A 20,350-nucleotide genomic window follows, 5' to 3' on the forward strand; every position below is an offset into this window, starting at 1 on the left:
AAATGTATGTAATTCATTAAGCTATATCTATTTATAAATAGTTCTATGTTTTATAAAGTCCAACCTTTAGCGTAAACGTTTGTTATTTCATCATTTGAAGAATCATCTTGTTTACCGATTTCGAAAAGGTTGGAAAATTCTTCAAATTCTAATGCAACTGTAGTCTTGTATCTTCTTGTCTTTTCATTATCTAATAAACTGATATAACTCCAATCTAAGAAATCTTCTAAATTATAAGAATGTTTTCTGAATGGTTCACCAAAGATTTTGGCTAAAGTGGCAATATTTGGATGATAATGGGACATTAAAACTTCTAATTCCCAAAGTGATGATTCAATAGCATTAGTCTTTAAAGGATCCTTCTCATTATTATTGAAAGGATCTTTATATTCTTTATCACTATTAGCAACTTCAGTATTATGCAACATGATCATACATGTAGGATGTCTCTTTAATAAATTATATGTGAAAGGTATGACGATAACATTACCAGATGCAGTTGAAGCCATAGATAATCTGGCTAATTTTTTAATGAATGATGCAACTAAATTAGCTGATAAATGTGTAGATGAAAGGAAAAGATCACATAATCTAAAGAATCTGGATCTATAATGAGTATATAATAATTCTGGAGTTAATAATGAATATAATTTAGTATAAAATTCAGGATATTCAAGATTATATTTTTTGATTAACTCATATAATGAATTTAAAGTTAAGATAGGGATAATTAAATCATCATTAATATTATAACAATCAGTTAAGAAATCCATTATATTTTGAGGTTGAGCCATATTTGGAATGATTCTCTTATGTAAGATTAATAATATAGATTTGTATTGTGATGTTAATAAAGGATATGATAAGATTAATAAGATTGATTTTTGATATTGAGATTTGAAAGTTGATGGTTTATATGCTATGGAAGGTAATTTTGATTCAATCCAAGTTGATAAATCTTCAGGGGTAAAATCATTGGTATATAATAATGGGTTCCTTATGATAGTAAAGAAATTGGAAAAGACTAATCTTAATTCATTAGTATCCTTAGATGATTTCCACTCTTGTAAAGTTTCTGATAAATTATTAAAGAAATAAAATTGTAAATCCCAATTTGTAGTGAAGAACTTTAAGAATTCTAACACTATGAAACTATTATTTGATCCATCAGTTAAGATTTCACCACTTTGAGTCAACAATAAACTATTTATTAACTTTGAATAAGTTGTGATTGGAAAATATAAGTCATTAGAAGATGATTTTAAGTATTTGCTTTCTAATTTGATTAAATTAAGACTGATCTCTAATAAATCTAATTGAATAGATTGGAAATGAGAAGATAACTTAATTTCAATCAAGTTGAATATTATATCCTTAAAGGAATCATACTTGTTTAATAACCATTTGATAATTAACTTCAGATTATCTTCGAAATGTTTCTTTAAGATTAATTTATCATTCTTTAATAAATGTTGGAAACTCTTGAACAAGGTTAATGAAAGTTGACGACCTAATTTTTCAATTTCAACATCTTTAGAATTAACTAATTTATCATTAAGGAATTGATATTGTTCTAATAATATGACAAGATTATTATATTTTGATGAATCTATAACTTCATTTCCATACTTTTGGATTGAATCTATGGTTAACAATTTATCATTTGACTCTTTTGAAGTGTCTTGACGTTTTGTCACCTTTTTACCCTTTGGCAGTTTACTGTCAGCCTTCCTTTTTACCACTGCCATGTTTGTAATCCTTCTATTATTGATGTTAAATTATAGATTGCAAATTGATTCCATTCAGCTAAATAAAAATTTCTTTAGATGAGGTAGGGCAAAATATTATCTATAATATGCAGGATTTTCCTCTTTTTTAATTTACCCGGATTTTTGGATTTTTTTTTTTTTCTTAGAGTACTATAAAATTAACCAACCCATTGATTAAAGAAAATTTTTAATTTTAGTTTAAGATTCTTTTTAAAATCTTTGTATGACCTTCCATAGTTTTTATACTAATATGATGAAGTCTCGCGTTTTACCACGACAATTCCCTTCCCTTTTGTTTTGTATTTGTTTGAAAGAGAGAGAAATTATGATGGTTGAGTCTATTTATTTAGATTCCTATTATGATTTTTCATATTCTTTTTTGAATGAAGAAGAACGTTTGAAGAGAAAATGAATTAGTATTATATTAATTTTGGGTTTTACTGGTGAAGGTATCTGGCGCAAACTTTCTTGTTACTTATTGACAGATGCTTTAGAGAATTTCTGACCCTTCAAAGATTAAAGACTTGGTTTTAAAGGTTGTACCATTTTTAGTTATGTTTATTTTGATTATTTATAAGAGGTTTCACTGATATTTAGTTGTGACTATTACAAAGAAGTTTGATTCTTTGTATGATTCACAGCTTTAATATCTAGTAGATTTGCTGTTCGTCGAATACTCCTGAATCGTTTTATTATGTACTCTTGTGACCATTATTTATCTTTCTATTTCACTCACGAGTTAGTTGATGTTCAAACATCACATCCGACGTCACTGTATTAGTATTGATGATATTATGGAATATTGGAACAACAGAGTAGAATTTGGTTATAGATGATGTTTAAGAACATCATAGGTTCAATTATTGCTTGTTCAGAGAATTTCCTCTTGGATGTCAGGAATTCAGTTCCCTTGTTAGAGAGATGAATTCATTCTCAAAATAAATGAAGAGTTGTTTAAAAATTCTGTTAGCAGTATTGAGTATCTTCTGGCATTGATAAATAGTATAAATTTTATATTTTGTTTACAAATCATTGGATCTATATAAGATAGATATAAAATAAACCAATTTAGTTGATTTAGGTGATAATGAGAAATTAATGTAATAAAGTTTGGACACTTCATTAGCTTTAGATTTACAGTGAAGCGTATGTTATTTGATTTAGCATTCATTATCGTCATCATTGAAACTTGCATTTCAGCACTTTCTTATTTGCAACAATGCATATATTGGTGATTCATTCAATGTGTTCTGTATTCTTTATCGTGTTTTCAATAATCATTTACTTTCGTGAACGCTACCACTCAAACTAATTACACTGGATGAAATACTGACAATTCAAACGATGCAATTCCAGAATAATTTCTAATACAATAATACGGTTGAATAAAGCTGTAGGATATAAGAAGAACAATGCTATTATTAATGCCATTAATGCAATTAAGTTCCATGGATCCCAAAATCTTGGAATAAAAGCACTATAGTTAATAATAGGATTATCATGACTATTAAGTTCATCTTTAACCATATCAAGATCATTACTTATGTTAAGAATTTCTTCTTGGAGTTTGGATATTGTCATTTTGATTTGATCTTCCTCAATATTAATTTTAGAATCAATTGGTAGTTTTGAACTATTTGATGTGTTGTTTTTACCCATTTTCCATTAAGATGAAGTAAATTTATAAAAACTATTAGAAAATGATTACAAGGAAAGAAAAAGAATTCATATTTATTTGATAAACTATAATAAATTCAACTAAGTGTAATATGAAAAGGAGGTACTAATATGTAATATCATGCTTGTGCGAGTAAAATTCATTAACCCATCCATTCGCCATAAAGTTCTGTCACTATGACAAGTTCTTAACTCTAGTCCTACTTGTTTTTAAAAATATATTCGACAACTACCTTTTGAAGAAATAATAAGACAATATTCATTAAAACTAGCAAAATTAGACCAGCAAGGATGTCTAGTAATGAATCATTTCTAACTTGACAATTTTGACAAATAATATGATCAATTGAGTTATTTTTATTCCTTGAAGAAACCTTAAGCTTTGTTTTAATTAATGACATGTCAAGTTTAATGTTTTGAAGTGCTTTTAGTAATTTGATTAAATCATTTATTGTTGATTTACTTTCTGATTTGGATTGTATCGAAGATGAATCCTGGTTAGATTTTTCTTCATCGGCTTTCTGTACATCCAACATAATGAATTCAGAGCCAAGATTTCTATCTCTAGTAGAATCAGAACACATTGTAAGCATAGTGTTGTGTTTAAAGCTATACAATTCTAGATTGGAATAAAGAAATTCAAAGTCAATTATATATTAAACTTGAATTGAAGCTTAAGGAAGATGCATATAAGAGCATTTGAGGTCTTGTGAATTTTATCTACAAAACTATAATATATTTAAAAGACTACTTATATTTAACTCTGTTTAAATTAACCTATAAATTCAATTTATATGGACGGAATCCCATGCTTTTATAAGGATATAAAATAACAAGACGATAAAAGTGATGAAAATATTTGAAATCAATATAAATAAAGTTATCAATATAATAAATTGACTAATTACACTATGAGTACATTCATCACAAAAGTAATCTTTACTTCCAATGATCCCATCTCTAGGTTGTAAGTTGATATCATGGTACACCTGATTCTTGTTTGAATTAGTTTTCTCTAGACAATCCATATTAGTCTCTTGCTTGACCATTGGTTAGGCTGATGTTAGATATTTTCAATAGTCTCAATAGAATACCCTAGGTTTAAGATGAAGAAGGTATACTAAATATTAATTATTCTTTTGAATTTGCAATGATATGCAATTAAAAGCAAATTCTACTAACCATCATAATTATGACTTGTATATTAGTTCTAGTTTTATCCACTCTATCCTGATTGACCTACAAATAGAGACAATGTATATTGCTGCAAAATAGCATTAACTCATACAGTACTACTAAAATTTAAGTCATGTGATTTGATTTTAGTTTTGTGGTCCTGTACACAAAAAATGTTCTTCTTCTTTCAAAGCAATTAAACAATACAGAGAAAATGAATGCTGAATTAATGTTATTGTTTAATGTTATTGTGACATAATTTATCGGAGAAACTGGATATATGAATTGTAAATACTTAATTTATTCCTAATGGGTTCATATAATCCATACGACAACTATAAAGGTAACTTAATCGGATCATAGTTGATCGTCATCTTCACATTATTAAGCCAAGAAGAAACTAAAAAATTTAAACGGAACGGATAACAGACAATTTTTAAAAACTGTAAAGATCTGTCTCGTAAATTATTTCTATACTGTAAAAGGAAGAAAAGAAAAAAAAATAACACACATACTAAAAATAACATAAAAAATAATACTAAAAAATAGCAACAACAATCAACAACCATCTTCATCGACCTTCAATCATCATCAATTGTGTTGGTTCAATGCATTAGACACTGTGAATTCCATTAGATCTCGTTCTTTACCACTCATATACTTTCTCTTATCACCCTCCCCCACCTATTCATTCATCATCTTCTTCTCATCAAATGTATGAAGAATTAACCCCCAATGAAAAAATTAAAAAACATAATGCAGTTCTAAAATATATCATTATCATCATATCCTTCTTTGGATCGATGTTGTTTGTTAATATCTTGGTTACAGGTTCAATCTTTCATCATTTTTTTGAAAAATTACGTGGTCATTATAAACATGAAGTAGTTGATTATAATGCTAATTCAAAAAATGGTTATATACCTAGAAAAGCTTACCCTGATATAAAATCAATGAAAATTGTTAATGATGTAAGATATTATGCTTTACAATTGAATCTTGATTTAGAAGAATATACCATCACGACTGAAGATGGGTATGTATTAACTTTACATCGATTGATTAATCCAAAGGAAACCAATGCTCAAAGAGATCTTAAAAAACCTATACTATTCCAACATGGATTAATGTCATCATCAGGAGCATTCTTCACATCAGGTTATAACTCCTTACCTTTTCATTTTGTTGAATTGGGTTATGATGTTTGGTTAGGTAATAATCGATCATATTTTGAACCAAAACATAAATATTTTAAAAATTTATTCAATAATGAACAATTTTGGAATTGGGATATAAGATCATTAGCTTATTATGATTTACCATCTACTATTGAAAATGTATTGATTCATAAACCAAATCATTCCAAATTAATCTTAGTGGGGCATCTGCAAGGTGGTTGTCAATCATTCTTATTATTAAAAAATGGTAATTTAAATAAATATCATCATTTAATTGAATTCTTTATTCCTATCGCTCCAGCATGTTTCCCTGGTGAAATCTTTCTTAAAGCTGGGTTCTTAAAATTCATATATTCTTTAAGTCATGTATCATATTTATTAATCTTTGGATCATGTTCATTCATACGATATTTAAATGCTTTAAGATCAATATTATCAACTTATAAAATTTATTACCTATTATCATATTATGTCTTTAATTATTTATTTGGATGGAATTCAAAACATTGGGATAAAGATAAAAAAGTTTGGCAATGTTTAATGTTATTTAATGTGGTTTATATTTCGTCAGATTTAATGGCATGGTACTTATCTTCCTTTATAGGACCCAGTTTTTCAAATCAATTATTATCGAAAAAAGCATATAAAAATGGAGATAACTACAAAATCAATAATGAACCTAAAAAAGAGAATTCTTATTTACCATTTTGTGAAACTTGGTTCGATGAAAATTGTACAATCCCACCCATGATATTATTTACAGGTGAAACTGATGATATGGTAGATGGTGATAGATTAATTGCCCATTTAAGACATTATGAACCTAATTTAAAAGAAGGAGAGAATTTATTCATATTTAAAATCGCCGATTATTCTCATTTAGATGTGATTTGGGCAGTTGATGTTATTGATAAAATTGGAATGGAAGCTTCAAAAGTGATCGATAATTTCCAAGGTCAAAAGAATGAATCATTAGGTGAAACTACAGAACAAGTTGAAGAAAAAGTACCGTTAAATGAAACAGTAAATCCCGTACCACCACAACCATCATCAATCATTCCTCCTGAAGCTATGATTCCTATAACTGAACCTCAAGTAGTTAAAGTGGAGTCATAGAAAACAAAAGCACAATACTAGAACTTTAATTTTTATTTATGAAACTCTGTTATATATGTATGTATTTTTATCCGTCTATTACCGTCCCGTACAGTATGTCTAATTATTATTTATCTGTATTAATATAAATTATGAATCTTATAATAATAATAATAATAATAATAATAAATGATCAAATCACCAGTCTATCTCACTAAATCATGGTCATGACACATTTTTAGTGGGGCATGAGGGGCATGCTGTCTCCACTAAAAATAACTCTTTTTAGCGGAATCTTTTAGTGAGTGACGCTAAAAATAATTTGTTTTTAGTGACTGTGGTGGTGGTAGTGGTGGGGGAGGGTGATGTATGGGTGTTTCCCTAAACGGCAAATTTTGCAAGAATATTTTATTTCCCCGAGAAATTGAATTACAAAAGCATAATTAACTATTATAAATAAGAATTATAATTCCATGATATAAGTTTGTTGGGATTTGAACTGACGATAACTTTCAAGTTATAGATACTTTCGCTTTAGCATCTAACAAGGTTTTACCACTTTCAACCATCACATAACTATTCATATCGCTTATAGAAAACTTTAGCCGCCAAAACGCAAAATCAAAATCAAAATCAAACAAAGCGCAAATACAACTAAACCATTTCCTAACCATGACAGTTACTGAGAAAATACCAATTTGGCTAGATTGTGATCCAGGTAATGATGATGTGTTTGCTATACTTTTATCTACCTTCAATCAAAATTTCAATTTAATAGGAATATCAACCGTTCATGGTAATGCCCCATTATCAATGACAACTCATAATACACTTGCATTATTAGATATTTTAAATGTTTATCATATTAAAGTATATCAAGGTTCAGAAACACCATTGATTAAACCATCACATTTCGCTCCTCAAATACATGGATCTAATGGGATCGGGGGTGTTAAATTCCCTAAAGATACTATCAATCAATTATGTTATGATGTTAATTATTTACAAGCTATGAAACAAGCTATATTGAATTATAACCATAAATTATGTTTGATCTGTACAGGTCCTTTAACTAATGTATCGAAATTATTCACTACATACCCTGAATTAACTTCAAAGGTCAATTTAATATCAATCATGGGAGGAGGGTTAAATATTGGGAATGTGACACCATATGCTGAATTCAATTTTTTTGCTGATCCTGATGCTGCTGATAATGTGTTGAGTTTAACCGGGGTAAAGATTAATTTAGCACCATTGAATTTAACTCATAAAGTGATAGCTACTAAGGAAATTCGAAATAAAATCTTTAATAAAAGTTTAACTTCTAAGAATTCAAAATTTAGGAAAATCTTTTACAATATATTGAATTTCTTTAGTGAATCTTATAAGATTAAGTATGGTATAACTGAAGGACCACCAATTCATGATCCAGTAGCATTATTTTCGATATTACCATTCTTAGATACGGAGAATGAGAATGAAGATTATAATTATCAATACATTAGAAAGAAATTAAGAGTGATAACAGATGGTGACCATCAAGGTGAATCTATAATTGATGAAGATGAATCATCAGATACAGAAGATGGAATTTATATTGGTCAGAATATTAATGTGAATAAATTTTGGAATGAATTATTACAATGTATTGATATTGCTGAAAAATATAATAAATTATCATTAAAAGCTGATTTAAATCCAACTTTTGCATCCACCACTTTTTACTAAATCATTTATAGAAAAGAAAAATAAAACAATTATATAAAAGCATTAATTAGGTAATATAAAAAGGGTAAATAATTAATCACTGTCTTTGTATTGACTTATAAGTCGGCACCTTCTTCTTCAACCGGTACCACAAAGGCACCAGCTAAGAATAAAGCAGGTTCATTACAATTATGATGTTGATAACTTAATACACCAACCCCACCTGCATCCACCATAAATGATGGATTACAATTAATTTCTCTATTTACCCATCTTGCTGCAAAACATCTTAAAATATGACCATGAGCAACTACTAAGATATCACTTGTAGTATTTTCACGAATTGATTTACGATGGATAACTTTAATTTTTTCAATAACTCTATCAACTCTTTCTGTAACTTGTTTATAATCTTCACCATTTTCACAACCATCACCCCAAATATCCCAATCATGATCAGGACCATCAACCCCTCTTTTTTTTCTTAAATCTCTAATTTCTTTAGTTTTCATACCTTCATAATCTCCATATTCCCATTCTCTAATATCTTCATCTATTATAATGGGTATTCTTGCTTTTTGAATATCATCTAAATCTTCAGTTAATAATTGAACTGTTTGTTGAGCTCTAGTTCTTGGACTAACGATAATATGAGTGATATCACCTGGTTTAATCAATTGGAAAGAAGATTTCCCAATCAAATGTTTCCCGGTATTTCTCATTTGTTTAACTCCAAAGGGAGTTAATTCTAAATCAGTAGTTGAAGTATGTTGACCTGATTTCGACCATTCAGTTTGTCCATGACGAACAAATATAACTCTTGGAGTACAAACTTTAGCTGTTGTCATATTTTTTTAAAGTATCCTGATTTCTATGCAATTGATATTAATTCTAACCCTATCAACTAGTAAATACAAAGAAATTAAGATGAAATAGAGGAGATTTCACTTTACTTAAATATTAGTAAAATTTGGGTTTAAATAAAAATTTGGGTATCGGAGTTCTTGTATGCGTTTGCACGTGATGGCATTTGTTCCTGTATACAGTGTCGTATTGGTCAAAGAAAAAAAAAATTGTATTCGAAAATTTTAAACATCGATTTTAACGGAAGACAGATAGACCATTTAGAATTAAAGGGTTTAAACAGTAAACATATAATCAATAGAAATCAGGTATAATGTCTAGTAAGAAGGAATTGACGGATAAGATAATATCATTATTAAGAACGTTGCCTAAGGATAGATTGAATTATTATTCGTCATTTAAAGAAGTTCAATTACAACGATTTCAAAATCTTAATAGTAAAGATCTTGATCATAATAATGTGATAGATATAAGTGAAAAAGATTTAAGATTACAATATGATTCATTAAGAGATTTGGTTAATGATAAGTATAAGAATTATTATAAATTAGATGATAAATTATTGAAGCCAAAGGGTAATCCTATATATTATGATCGTTTATTGAGTAGTATTAAGGGAGAGAGAAAGGAAACTCTTTGGGAAGCTGCTAGAACTGTTGTATTTGGAAGGTAGGTAAACAAGTACTTTTCCTTTCTAGAGTAATATATAGAAGGTGGATACATGTACATAGGTATTTATTCGAAATAATGAATTTTAATTTTTTAATGACAAAACAGAATGGTTACGTTGTAGAGAAATGAAATGAACTGAACACAGCCATCGAAGACCAATAATAGTTAGTAGATCATAATTTCATCCTATATTAAATAAAACGTCATATTGTTACAGTAAAATTCTTTAAATGCCGATCTAAGGTTTCCTTAACTATTGTTTGTTCTCTCATCAGTGTCTCTCTCCATGATTTTGTCCTTCGTCTTTTTTCGCATCAAATAATATACGTGGTCGAAATTTTCAGTTCTGTGATTTTAAATATTAACTTTATAAATATAGTTTCACCTTGTTCTTTTCTATAATATCCATTCGTTTGGCTTAAAAGGATAATATCGTGTCTGTCTGTGTATCATGGGACTCTTGACCTCTATCAAAAGGTCTCGTCCTCTCCAACTTATCCTTCTTTTATTAGGATTAGGATTGATATTTTATATATTTCCATCCTATATCACATTTTCAAATGATGAAACTGATTCTTATTCCCCTGAAGAATTGAATTCAATCTTACAAAATAAAGATGAAGAAATCACTTTATTAAAGAAAGTAGAATTAACCGCTCAAAGTTTATCAACTCCATATTTAGAACCTTCAAGTTTTCATATTAAAAATTGGGATTTAAATGGTAATACTATGGTTAAAAATAATGAATATATTAGATTAACTAGTGCCAATCCTCATCAATCAGGTAATATGTTTGCTGATTTACCTATTCAAGCGGAATCATTTGAAATGGAATTAACTTTCCATATTCATGGTGAAAAAGCAATTGGATTAATTGGTGATGGTTTAGCTATTTGGTTTTTAGATCAAAAATCTGAAATTGGGGAAGTATTTGGAGCTAAGAATTTCTTTAATGGTTTAGGTATTATGATTGATACTTATAAAAATGGTAAACGAGGTAATTTCCCCTTTATAAATCTTATGTTAGGTGATGGTAAAACAAAATATGATAAAGGTAGTGATGGATATGATACAAGATTAGCAGGATGTACTACCAAAAATATTTATAATCCTCCTGGTAAAGAAACTAAAATGAGAATTATTTATATTAAAGATGGTTATTTATCTATTGATGTTAATTATAATGGTATTCATGAAGATTGGACTAATTGTGTTACCTTAACTGATGTTATTTTACCCCCAGTAAAATATCTTGGATTAACCGCTGAAACAGGTCAATTATATGAAAATGTTGATATACTTGAAAATAAAATCTTTGCTTTATATAAACCTGATGGATCATTTGTGGGATCAATTGAAGAATTATCTAATTTATTATCAGAACAAAATGAATTTGAAAATGAAGTTAAACAAATTCAAGAAGATGTTAAAAATGCCAAAGGTTTAGATGATAAAGATGATGGTTCAAGACATAATAATCGAAAGAATCGTCCAAGTATAAATCAAAAGAGAAGATCATTACAAAGATTAAGAAATGCTGAAAAGAGAATTAAAGAAAGAGAACGGAAATTAAGATTAGAAAAATATGGTGATGAAGATGCAACTTTTATAAAACGTTCCATTAATAATATATTAACTCTGATTAAATATGGAGTTTATTTAATCCTTTTTATATTATTGTCATGGTGTGTGTTTATAATTTATAGAGTTCAAAAACAAAAAAAGAAAGCAAAAGTTACTGGTTTATTAGATTGAAGTTTTACAAAAAGAATAAATTATTACATTTTTATTATTAATTTACCTATATAGTATTGATTGACTTTTTTTTTTTCTTATTATGCACCCTTATATATATGATGTTTTTTTAATGTATTATAATATTATCCAAAAGAATATGTTTAATTCGTTTACTTTCTCTTTCTAGTGCTTGCTCTACCAGTAGTAGTGGTAGTTGTAACTGGTTTAATTGAATCTTTGATTAATTCTTCATCTTCTTTAGTTGGAACAATGGTTAATGATAAAGTTTTAATTCCAATATTTAACTTAGTATGAAGAAAAGTGGTAATGGTATTATATTTACTTGGGACAAAAGGATTTAATTCAATGGATTGAGAAGTTTCCACAAATCCCTTTTTAGATAAGATTTCTAATTGATTATTATTAAACACATATGCTTTTGTATTTATAATGATTTTAACATTTTCTTCATAATTTTTAAGTTTTTGATCTCTAGCGTAAATTTGAAATAATTCTCTTGATCTTGTAATAGCCCAATCTAATAATAAATCTTCAAAATCAACTTTTTGAAAAACTCTTCTAACTTGTAATCCAGTAAGATTTATGATAAATTGTTCCTTGGTGGAATGTTCATAATCAGGATTTAATGAACATACTGCAATTGGGGATTCACGATAAATTATAAATTGAGTATTGTTCCCCTTTTCTAATAATTCAATATCATCTTCAGCTTTATTTACGGTTGGATCTAACCATGAAAATAATTTAATATCAAAGCCAAAGATTTGTTTAGCATATTGTTGTCTTGGTAAATTATCACAAACAGTTTTAATATCATCGGAAAGTAAATAAGCAATCAAACCAATTACACCAAATACAATAATAATAGCTGGGGAAACTGCAATTAATCCAAAATAGATATCTTTAGTTCTACCAAAGAAACTAAGAAATTCAAATACTGAATCAGAAATAATGATAAAATCCCATAATTGATAACAAATAACAATAGGAAACACAATGGAATAGATGGATAATGGAATTGGATGCCAAAATATATATTTATTCAAATTGGTTTGAGATTGACTATAGTAATCACCATGTAATACCAAAGCAGCTTCGATTAAATCAGGTGTTAAAGGAACTTTTTCTAAAGTTGGGTTAGTATTACTATCCAATGGAGTATTAAGATCGAGTTTTCTTTGTTGAACCATGATTGAGTATCTTAGTAAATGATTGTCTATGATCTATGAATCTATCAATACAATGAAGAACAAGAACAAGAGGAAGAAGAAAGTATAAGAATTGAATAATTAAATTTTCCAATGTTGATGATGATCATCTTACTTCTGTCAAAGTCCTTGCCATAGTTAATTTTTAACTACTGGTGCTGGGTACTGCATGTTAATTTCTATTTATTTCTATTTATTTCTATTTATTTCTTTTTACTGTCTGTCGTATATTTAATTTAGTATGCACGTGGGAGTTAACTTAAATTAGATTTATTATTGAGGTATGGACGTTTATTCCTATTTACTAGTACTAGTTATTTAACGTTTGTTGTGAGTTGGTTGCAAAATATAAGTAGAACTAAGAAGAAGAATACACGTTGTATCATATCCTGTTCATTATTAAAAGAAGATTTACTATGGTATTATTGACAGTATTTTGTCATACTTTGACAGATGAGAGAGAGCTACCATTCTTATCTACAACAAAGTCATACACAATAAGCTTATCTACACACATTCACTTACACAACAACAACAACGACATCTAATCTCTTGGCAAGAATAGATACAGTTAAGCTATATCCATATGTTTTTATCAATATTGTCTGCAACTGTTAATCATCTGTACAATCTAAACTGAAAAATAAGTTTCCACTCTGAAAACTTGGTGGTTTGCTGCTTATTTTTTTCATCATGTAAACGGTTCAAAAAATGTCATCAATTTGAATAAACTATCCCAATTAAATTTTTATATTATTAATTTATTTATATCATTATAAACTATACTAACTTTCTATTCTGAGTAATATTTGTTAGTAATATATATTCTTAAAATTAATATTCATTGATCTAATTTAACATTAATTTATTTCACTCTGTTAACAATGTATGCGCTTGTTAACCTGTAAATGGTTATGTAAACCCATCAAGTCATATGACTTTTGACTTCCTTAAACTATCAATTTCGGATTTAATTCCTATTATTCCTGATCTTTCATCCACTATTATTTAAACTAAGTTATATTCTGCAACCACCACAATTACTTAATTACTTAATTTGGGGGACAGTGAAAAAGTGGTATTAGCGACAAACAACCTTATCTTTCGATTTGATTTTATCAAGTTTAACCTAGACTGTGTACTATACATACAACACCCCCTTGATTGCATAAGTTCATATACTATATTAGTCATAACCCTCAGTTCATTCAATTATAATTTAACCTACTAGTTATCTATTTATATCCTCCCTTTGTTAACGAGATCAGTACTGGATACGATCGGTTCATTCGCAAAATAAAATAAACTGTGGCTGCAATAATTCTTCTTTTTTTTTGATTCCGCTTTTAAATTTTATTTCTCCAACCATTGCGAAATTTTGTGTGGTGTAAAAGGGATTATCAATTATTAATACAATATGATTCAACCCTCAACCACTATAAATATATAATGAAAAGTTAGTTAATTAGTTTGAATAATTAATTTTATTTCCCTTCATTATCAAAACTTCTCTTTTCATAAAAACTAATCTTATCAAAACCATGCCATCTATTGCATTAGAACATCTTGATAATTATGATGATCCTATTCAATTATCATCAGATCAAATATCAACCATAGCTATTATTGGAGGTGGTGCTTCTGGTGCTATAGCTTTGGATAGTTTATTAAAAGAGAAACCATCTAATTTTTCAAAAATCACGTTATTTGAAAGAAGAAAAGTTTTAGGTGGAGTTTGGGCATTAGATGAAAAAACTATTGAAACTCCAAATCAAATTATAAAATCAGGTTTAACTAGTATTGTAACTGATCCTCAATTAGTTAATCCCTTCCATTCAAAATCTTCTTCATCAAAATCAGAAAAATTCATCATTACCAATAAAACTACTCAAGAAAGATTTGAAGAAACTCCAAGTTATGCAAATATTAAAACCAATATTATTGAAAAAATGATGACTTATAGTGATACCAATCGTTGGGAAGTTCCTGGAGTTGAAGATCCCGAACAAAGAAAATATGTTGATGGTTTAATTGTTCAAAAATATATTGATAAATATATTTCAAGAAATTTATCAAATGATAAAGTTCAATTATTTACAAATTCAACTATTGAAGATGTTGAACGTATTCCAAGTGAACATAAACAAATCCCTTATAAATTTAGATTAACCATTAGATCAAATTTAAATCAAGATCAAGATATTTGGTATCAAGAAGAATTTGATTCTGTTATTATCGCTACCGGTCATTATCATGTTCCATTTATACCATATGTCAAGGGGTTAAATATTTTACAAGAACAATTTCCAAAAGTAATTCAACATGCTAAATTTTATCTTGATCCAAAACCATATAAAGATGAGAAAGTATTAATTATTGGTTCAAGAGCTTCAGGAGCTGATTTATCTAAATTTATTGCTGATGAAGCTATTGAAGTATATCAATCGATTCGAAATCTTGAAAATACCAAAAAATTATCCAAAAAGGCCAATATCATTACCAAGCCAATCATTAAAGAATATGTAATCTTACCTGATAATTCTGGATTTAAAGTTTTATTTGATGATGATAGTGAATTAATCAATCCTGATCATATAATTTATGCTACAGGATATGAATTTTCATTCCCATTTTTAAATCGATTAACCAATAATCAAATTGTCGAAGATGGTAGAATCATCCCTCATGCCTATCAACATACGTTTTTAATCAATGAACCTTTGATCACATTTGTCGGAGTTCCTATTGATGGGATTTCATTCAGGGTATTTGAATATCAAGCTATTACTGTTTCAAGATATCTTTCAGGAAAGATTGCCTTACCATCAAGAACAGACCAAAAACAATGGATAACGAATAGATTGAATGAAAAGGGAATAACAAGAGCCTATCATACTATTGGTGTCGTTGATGCTCAAGAATATCTTTCTGGTTTAGTTAAATTGGGTGAAATTAATCAAGAGAAATTAAATCAGGGTAGACAATATCCTGTATTAACCGTACAAGATATTCTTGATTATAGATCAGCCGGTGAATTATTGAGAAAGTTTTGGGATGAACGTTAAACACAAAAACATTATTATATATACAATTGATACAGAAAATAGATATATATATATTATTAGAAGTAGTTAATGAAAGTTTTAATTATAATTGCAAAAAAAATCAAGAAATTCAAAAAAAATGAAAACAAGAAATTAGCGCCGCCTCGTTTCGATCGAGGGACATCAGAGTTATGAGCCCTGCGCGCTTCCACTGCGCCACGGCGCTTGTTTTCTTGAAAAAATATATGAGATATTTCCCATAAACTCATACACTCACGTGATAAATTTCACGTTTAAAATTTTTAAAATGATTATAACTTAATCAATTATTATTATAGTGAAGTTTAACTTCTTGAATCTGATTTATAATAGATGAAAATATATACTTATCTAGTTAAATCTTTGAATTTTGATGATTTTTCATAAATTTAGGTTCAGTCAAATTTGGTGAACTTCCTTGACAATTTCTAAAATATATTTCACAATAAATTCATTAAATGAACGTTTTTAGAACTAGTATAATAAATTGATCAATATAGTTACAAATTTCAAATACTATCAATTCTTACAAATCCCTGCTTTATAACTTTTGATCATCTAGGATAAAATCGAGGCGGTAAATCTCCAAGAAAAGAAAACTTGACAAGTAATTTTGTACGCTCACTTTTAGTGCTCGTATTTTCTTTTTCTTTGCCTACAAGGAAAAATTGCAGCAATTTTGCAATTTCGTTTATTAATGTACATTATAAAACACAAATTATGAAAGCATGAACTATGTATGAGGGGGTTAGATATGAATATAACCAGAAAAGAAAAGAAATTGTTGTATATATATATATGAGTCTAATTATGGATTATTATGGATTATTTTTTATTAATGGATTGGCTGGAGCTGCAATAAACTCAGCTTCATTCTTTACTAATTTATTAGCATTAGCATTAGCATTAGCAACTTTCTTCTTTGGAATTGATTTTTCATTAATATCAAATTCAGCTTTAATTCCCTTTCCAACAACTTCCTTTTTCATTTCTGCTTCTTCTTCAAGATCTCCAATCACTTTATCTATGGTTTCTTCATTATCATTGAATCCACCAACTTTATCATAATCTTTCTTTAAGAAATTTAAAATATTATAATCAAGATCTTTTGTATCTTCCTTTAAGAATTCAACTAAGGACAGATGATGTTTACAAATTGATTCTTGAGAAAGATTTATTGATTCATCATTCCAAAATGCCGTTATGGTCAGTAATTTACTTTCACAATATAACCAAGTTAATAAGAATTGAAATCTTAATTCATAATCGATTTTTGAACCTGATGTAGATGTGATTAATGTTTTACCACCAGCTCCACCTACACCACCTAATAAACGAGCACGAAGTTCAGCATCGGGGACTTGAATTACTCTTGATAATTTTTTAGGTTCTTCAGTTAATAACGGTTGATAATTACTTCTGAAATTGAAAGTTAATACTGAAGGTTTTGGGAATTGAGTTTCTGCATAAAAAGTTTTCTTTTCACCATCACTATCTTCAAATTCTTCACCAATTAATTTCTTTTTATATTCATGAAATTCTTCAATTAATTTCTCGGTAAATTCAGATTGTTCAAATGGATTTAATCTTGTATCTAATTTTGCTTTATGAATTAAGAAATGTTTCCAACTTTTCATATAATTAATTACATCTCTTGGATCAGTTTGTAAATTTGCCATTGGTAATTCTTCACTATCAAATTTATGTAGAATTAATGATTCTTGTTTAACTTGATAATAACGTTCATTTAAGACATGCAAAGCAGGGATAAACGTTTCACGATCACCTCCGGATATACCTTGATAAAGTAAAGGATAAACCACATCATTTCCAAGTAAATTGAAATAAATTGATAATAATAATGATTTAAAATGTTCTTGTTTTGAAAATACCATAAATGAAGAATCAGTACTTAATTGATCAGGTAAATTTGATAAATCATAATAACTTGATTCATCTTGATCATTTAAACTTTGTTGTTTATTGGTTATTCCATCTCTTCTAATTTGTTCACCTGGGATAATTTCTAATAAATCTTCCCAAAATATAGGTGAAATTTGTCTTTGATATTTTTCATGAGGCCAAATTAAAAATTTATGAGAAAAATATGGTTCACTATATAATAAAGCATCGACATTTTTTATTGGTACTACACCAATATCCAAAAATATAATATTATTAAATGATGATACTAATAAACTTAATAATTTATGAGGGAAATTAGTTGGTAATTCCAAATCTTTTAAATTTATAATTTCATCAATAACAATCGTTGAAATTGAAGTTTTAAAATGAATATTAAAGAATGAAATTAATGGTTTTAAAAATGAATAATTTTTCGTAAAGATGATTTCAATTGGTAATGAACTTCCAAGATTTTTTAATTGTAAAATTTGTAATAAAAGCATCGAAACTTTTTGATTTAAAGTATTTGAATCATAATCATCAAAAAATATTACAATTCCTGAATCATTTATAAATTGTAAGGGAGGATTAGCTAATCGTTTAATTGATTTTAAAACTTTTTCAAATGAAGTTTTAAAAGCCACTAAATTCTTATCAGAGATTTTCACCACATTTAAATCTTGTTTAGTATAACTTTCACCTGAATTTATTAATTGAGGTTTTAAAGTTGATGAAGTTGATTTTTTAAATGCTTCTAAATCATCAAATTTAATATTTTTTAATAAAACATCTTGAATAAGATATTTATAAAATGAATTTTTATTTAACATGGAAGACATTTTTTCATTTAATTTGGCATTAAAATTCTCTGGTAATTCAATTTCAGGTAAATTTAAATCTTTGAATAAAGTTAATACCGTGAATTCTTTTAAAGTTTTATAATTTTCTCGATAAAATTTCTTTTGTAATGATTCAAAGATTGAATAAGTGAATTCAGCTTGATCAGTGAATTCTTGAGTAAATTGTTCATTCATTTGTTGTTTTAAAGATGATAATAATTTATTTTTATACTTCTTATTCAATTCAGTTTTAATATCAACTAATAATTGATCTTTATGTTTAGTTTCTAAATCTTCTTTTAAAGATTTAATTAATTCTTCTTCTTTGGTAGATTTAATTTCAGAAAGTAATCTTTGAGTATATTCCATTGATTCCATCTTATCAATTTCTTTCTTATAGTCTTTATTACCTATGACATGATAACCTAGACTTTTTTGATTGTCAAGTTTAGTAATAAACAAATTGATTACTAAAATAATGATAATAACAATACATATTAATAAGGGGAAACTTGAGAAATATCGTGTGGTAAAGATGGGTCTTTTTGATATAGAAGGTGATCTACCAAACCGGAACATTGTAGATGGATGGATGGTTAGAACAATGGCAAGGATGAGGATAATCTATAAGGATGAACGAATGCTTGAAACGAATATGAAGATTGATTACAAAAGGAATGTGGTGGTTGACCGTCAGTTTTTAAGATAGGGTTGGGTTGGTGGTGGGAGGGAGGTGGTGATAAATTTATGATTGCACACACTCCTTGCGAGATAATTATTTTTTAATGGCCTACACAAAACTGCAAATTAACGTTAAGTTTATAAAATCTGTCCACTAATATCTTAATTATTTTGCAGTGGTAGTAGTAGTTAGAATGATTAGTGAGGAATGATCAACACGTCAAATCAATATCGCTTAAACAAGGTTAAAATAGAATCAATTTATGGAGGTGAATATTTTAAGATTTACAAGCCCCTTATTAGCAATGATAAGGTTTTTTTTCATAATAAACAAACAAACAAACAGACAGACAAACAGACGACAATGAAATCGGTTAAGTTTACTATGTTAATATGTGCTAACAGTATAATATTAACTAACATAACCAAGAAAAAGTTAGTTATCATTTCATGTATATGATTTCTAATTATAGTAGTAAATCTTTGTTTATGTTGACAGGAGGGGGAGGAACGAAGAGGAACAGGTGCAAAATCACAGTACGTAACATAACATTGCATTATTTCATTGCTTGGTTTAATTAAAGTTATACTATACTAATGTTTGATACTGTAAGTGATGATAAGTAGCATCTTTATAGTGATGGTATTTGATGATATTTATAAGGGTTAATTAATTGCAGATGTACTGTATAAAATCGCCAAATTTAAAATTTAACGCGATAAATAAACATTCG

The 20,350-nt window shown here is 27.8% G+C and overlaps 10 protein-coding genes and 1 non-coding gene across 11 annotated transcripts; 5 read left to right on the top strand and 6 right to left on the bottom strand. All coding sequences in view use genetic code 12, as the record gives it.

Annotated features, from left to right (window-relative positions):
- Nucleotides 1-50: 50 nt before the first annotated feature.
- Nucleotides 51-1,748, bottom strand: NOC4 (ribosome biosynthesis protein; the record flags this gene model as incomplete). The annotated part of the gene is made up of 1 exon (XM_064905892.1): nt 51-1,748. The coding sequence occupies one exon, from the start codon at nt 1,746-1,748 to the stop codon at nt 51-53; it is 1,698 nt and encodes a 565-aa protein (XP_064764043.1).
- Nucleotides 1,749-2,791: 1,043 nt separating this feature from the next.
- DFJ63DRAFT_334285 (uncharacterized protein) lies at nt 2,792-4,030 on the bottom strand (the record flags this gene model as incomplete). Its single annotated transcript, XM_064908009.1, has 3 exons — nt 2,792-2,895; nt 3,113-3,402; nt 3,651-4,030. The coding sequence occupies 3 exons, from the start codon at nt 4,028-4,030 to the stop codon at nt 2,792-2,794; spliced, it is 774 nt and encodes a 257-aa protein (XP_064764044.1).
- Nucleotides 4,031-5,335: 1,305 nt separating this feature from the next.
- On the top strand, nt 5,336-6,916 carry DFJ63DRAFT_312035 (sterol esterase; the record flags this gene model as incomplete). The annotated part of the gene is made up of 1 exon (XM_064905893.1): nt 5,336-6,916. The coding sequence occupies one exon, from the start codon at nt 5,336-5,338 to the stop codon at nt 6,914-6,916; it is 1,581 nt and encodes a 526-aa protein (XP_064764045.1).
- Nucleotides 6,917-7,567: 651 nt separating this feature from the next.
- Nucleotides 7,568-8,626, top strand: DFJ63DRAFT_312036 (trifunctional uridine nucleosidase/nicotinamide riboside hydrolase/nicotinic acid riboside hydrolase; the record flags this gene model as incomplete). The annotated part of the gene is made up of 1 exon (XM_064905894.1): nt 7,568-8,626. One exon carries the CDS (start codon nt 7,568-7,570, stop codon nt 8,624-8,626), a length of 1,059 nt encoding a protein of 352 aa, XP_064764046.1.
- A 95-nt stretch (nt 8,627-8,721) lies between these two features.
- DFJ63DRAFT_312037 (histidine phosphatase family protein) lies at nt 8,722-9,453 on the bottom strand (the record flags this gene model as incomplete). The annotated part of the gene is made up of 1 exon (XM_064905895.1): nt 8,722-9,453. One exon carries the CDS (start codon nt 9,451-9,453, stop codon nt 8,722-8,724), a length of 732 nt encoding a protein of 243 aa, XP_064764047.1.
- A 118-nt stretch (nt 9,454-9,571) lies between these two features.
- DFJ63DRAFT_89840 (uncharacterized protein) lies at nt 9,572-10,367 on the top strand. The gene has a single exon (XM_064909186.1). It carries the CDS (start codon nt 9,783-9,785, stop codon nt 10,140-10,142), a length of 360 nt encoding a protein of 119 aa, XP_064764048.1. The 5' UTR covers nt 9,572-9,782; the 3' UTR covers nt 10,143-10,367.
- DFJ63DRAFT_89839 (uncharacterized protein) lies at nt 10,368-11,973 on the top strand. Its single transcript, XM_064909185.1, has one exon. The coding sequence runs from the start codon at nt 10,593-10,595 to the stop codon at nt 11,895-11,897; it is 1,305 nt and encodes a 434-aa protein (XP_064764049.1). The 5' UTR covers nt 10,368-10,592; the 3' UTR covers nt 11,898-11,973.
- Nucleotides 11,974-12,049: 76 nt separating this feature from the next.
- PHO86 (Pho86p) lies at nt 12,050-13,090 on the bottom strand (the record flags this gene model as incomplete). The annotated part of the gene is made up of 1 exon (XM_064908010.1): nt 12,050-13,090. One exon carries the CDS (start codon nt 13,088-13,090, stop codon nt 12,050-12,052), a length of 1,041 nt encoding a protein of 346 aa, XP_064764050.1.
- Nucleotides 13,091-14,649: 1,559 nt separating this feature from the next.
- DFJ63DRAFT_312041 (uncharacterized protein) lies at nt 14,650-16,173 on the top strand (the record flags this gene model as incomplete). Its single annotated transcript, XM_064905896.1, has 1 exon — nt 14,650-16,173. One exon carries the CDS (start codon nt 14,650-14,652, stop codon nt 16,171-16,173), a length of 1,524 nt encoding a protein of 507 aa, XP_064764051.1.
- A 133-nt stretch (nt 16,174-16,306) lies between these two features.
- DFJ63DRAFT_t51 lies at nt 16,307-16,378 on the bottom strand. The gene has a single exon. It is a non-coding gene; the product is annotated as a tRNA-Met (tRNA).
- A 631-nt stretch (nt 16,379-17,009) lies between these two features.
- On the bottom strand, nt 17,010-19,514 carry MNN26 (Mnn26p; the record flags this gene model as incomplete). Its single annotated transcript, XM_064905897.1, has 1 exon — nt 17,010-19,514. One exon carries the CDS (start codon nt 19,512-19,514, stop codon nt 17,010-17,012), a length of 2,505 nt encoding a protein of 834 aa, XP_064764052.1.
- Nucleotides 19,515-20,350: the final 836 nt, after the last annotated feature.

The sequence above is a fragment of the Scheffersomyces coipomensis genome, assembly GCF_036884675.1.
Source record: "Scheffersomyces coipomensis strain NRRL Y-17651 chromosome Unknown DFJ63scaffold_2, whole genome shotgun sequence".
NCBI classification, from domain to species: Eukaryota; Fungi; Ascomycota; class Pichiomycetes; order Serinales; family Debaryomycetaceae; genus Scheffersomyces; species Scheffersomyces coipomensis.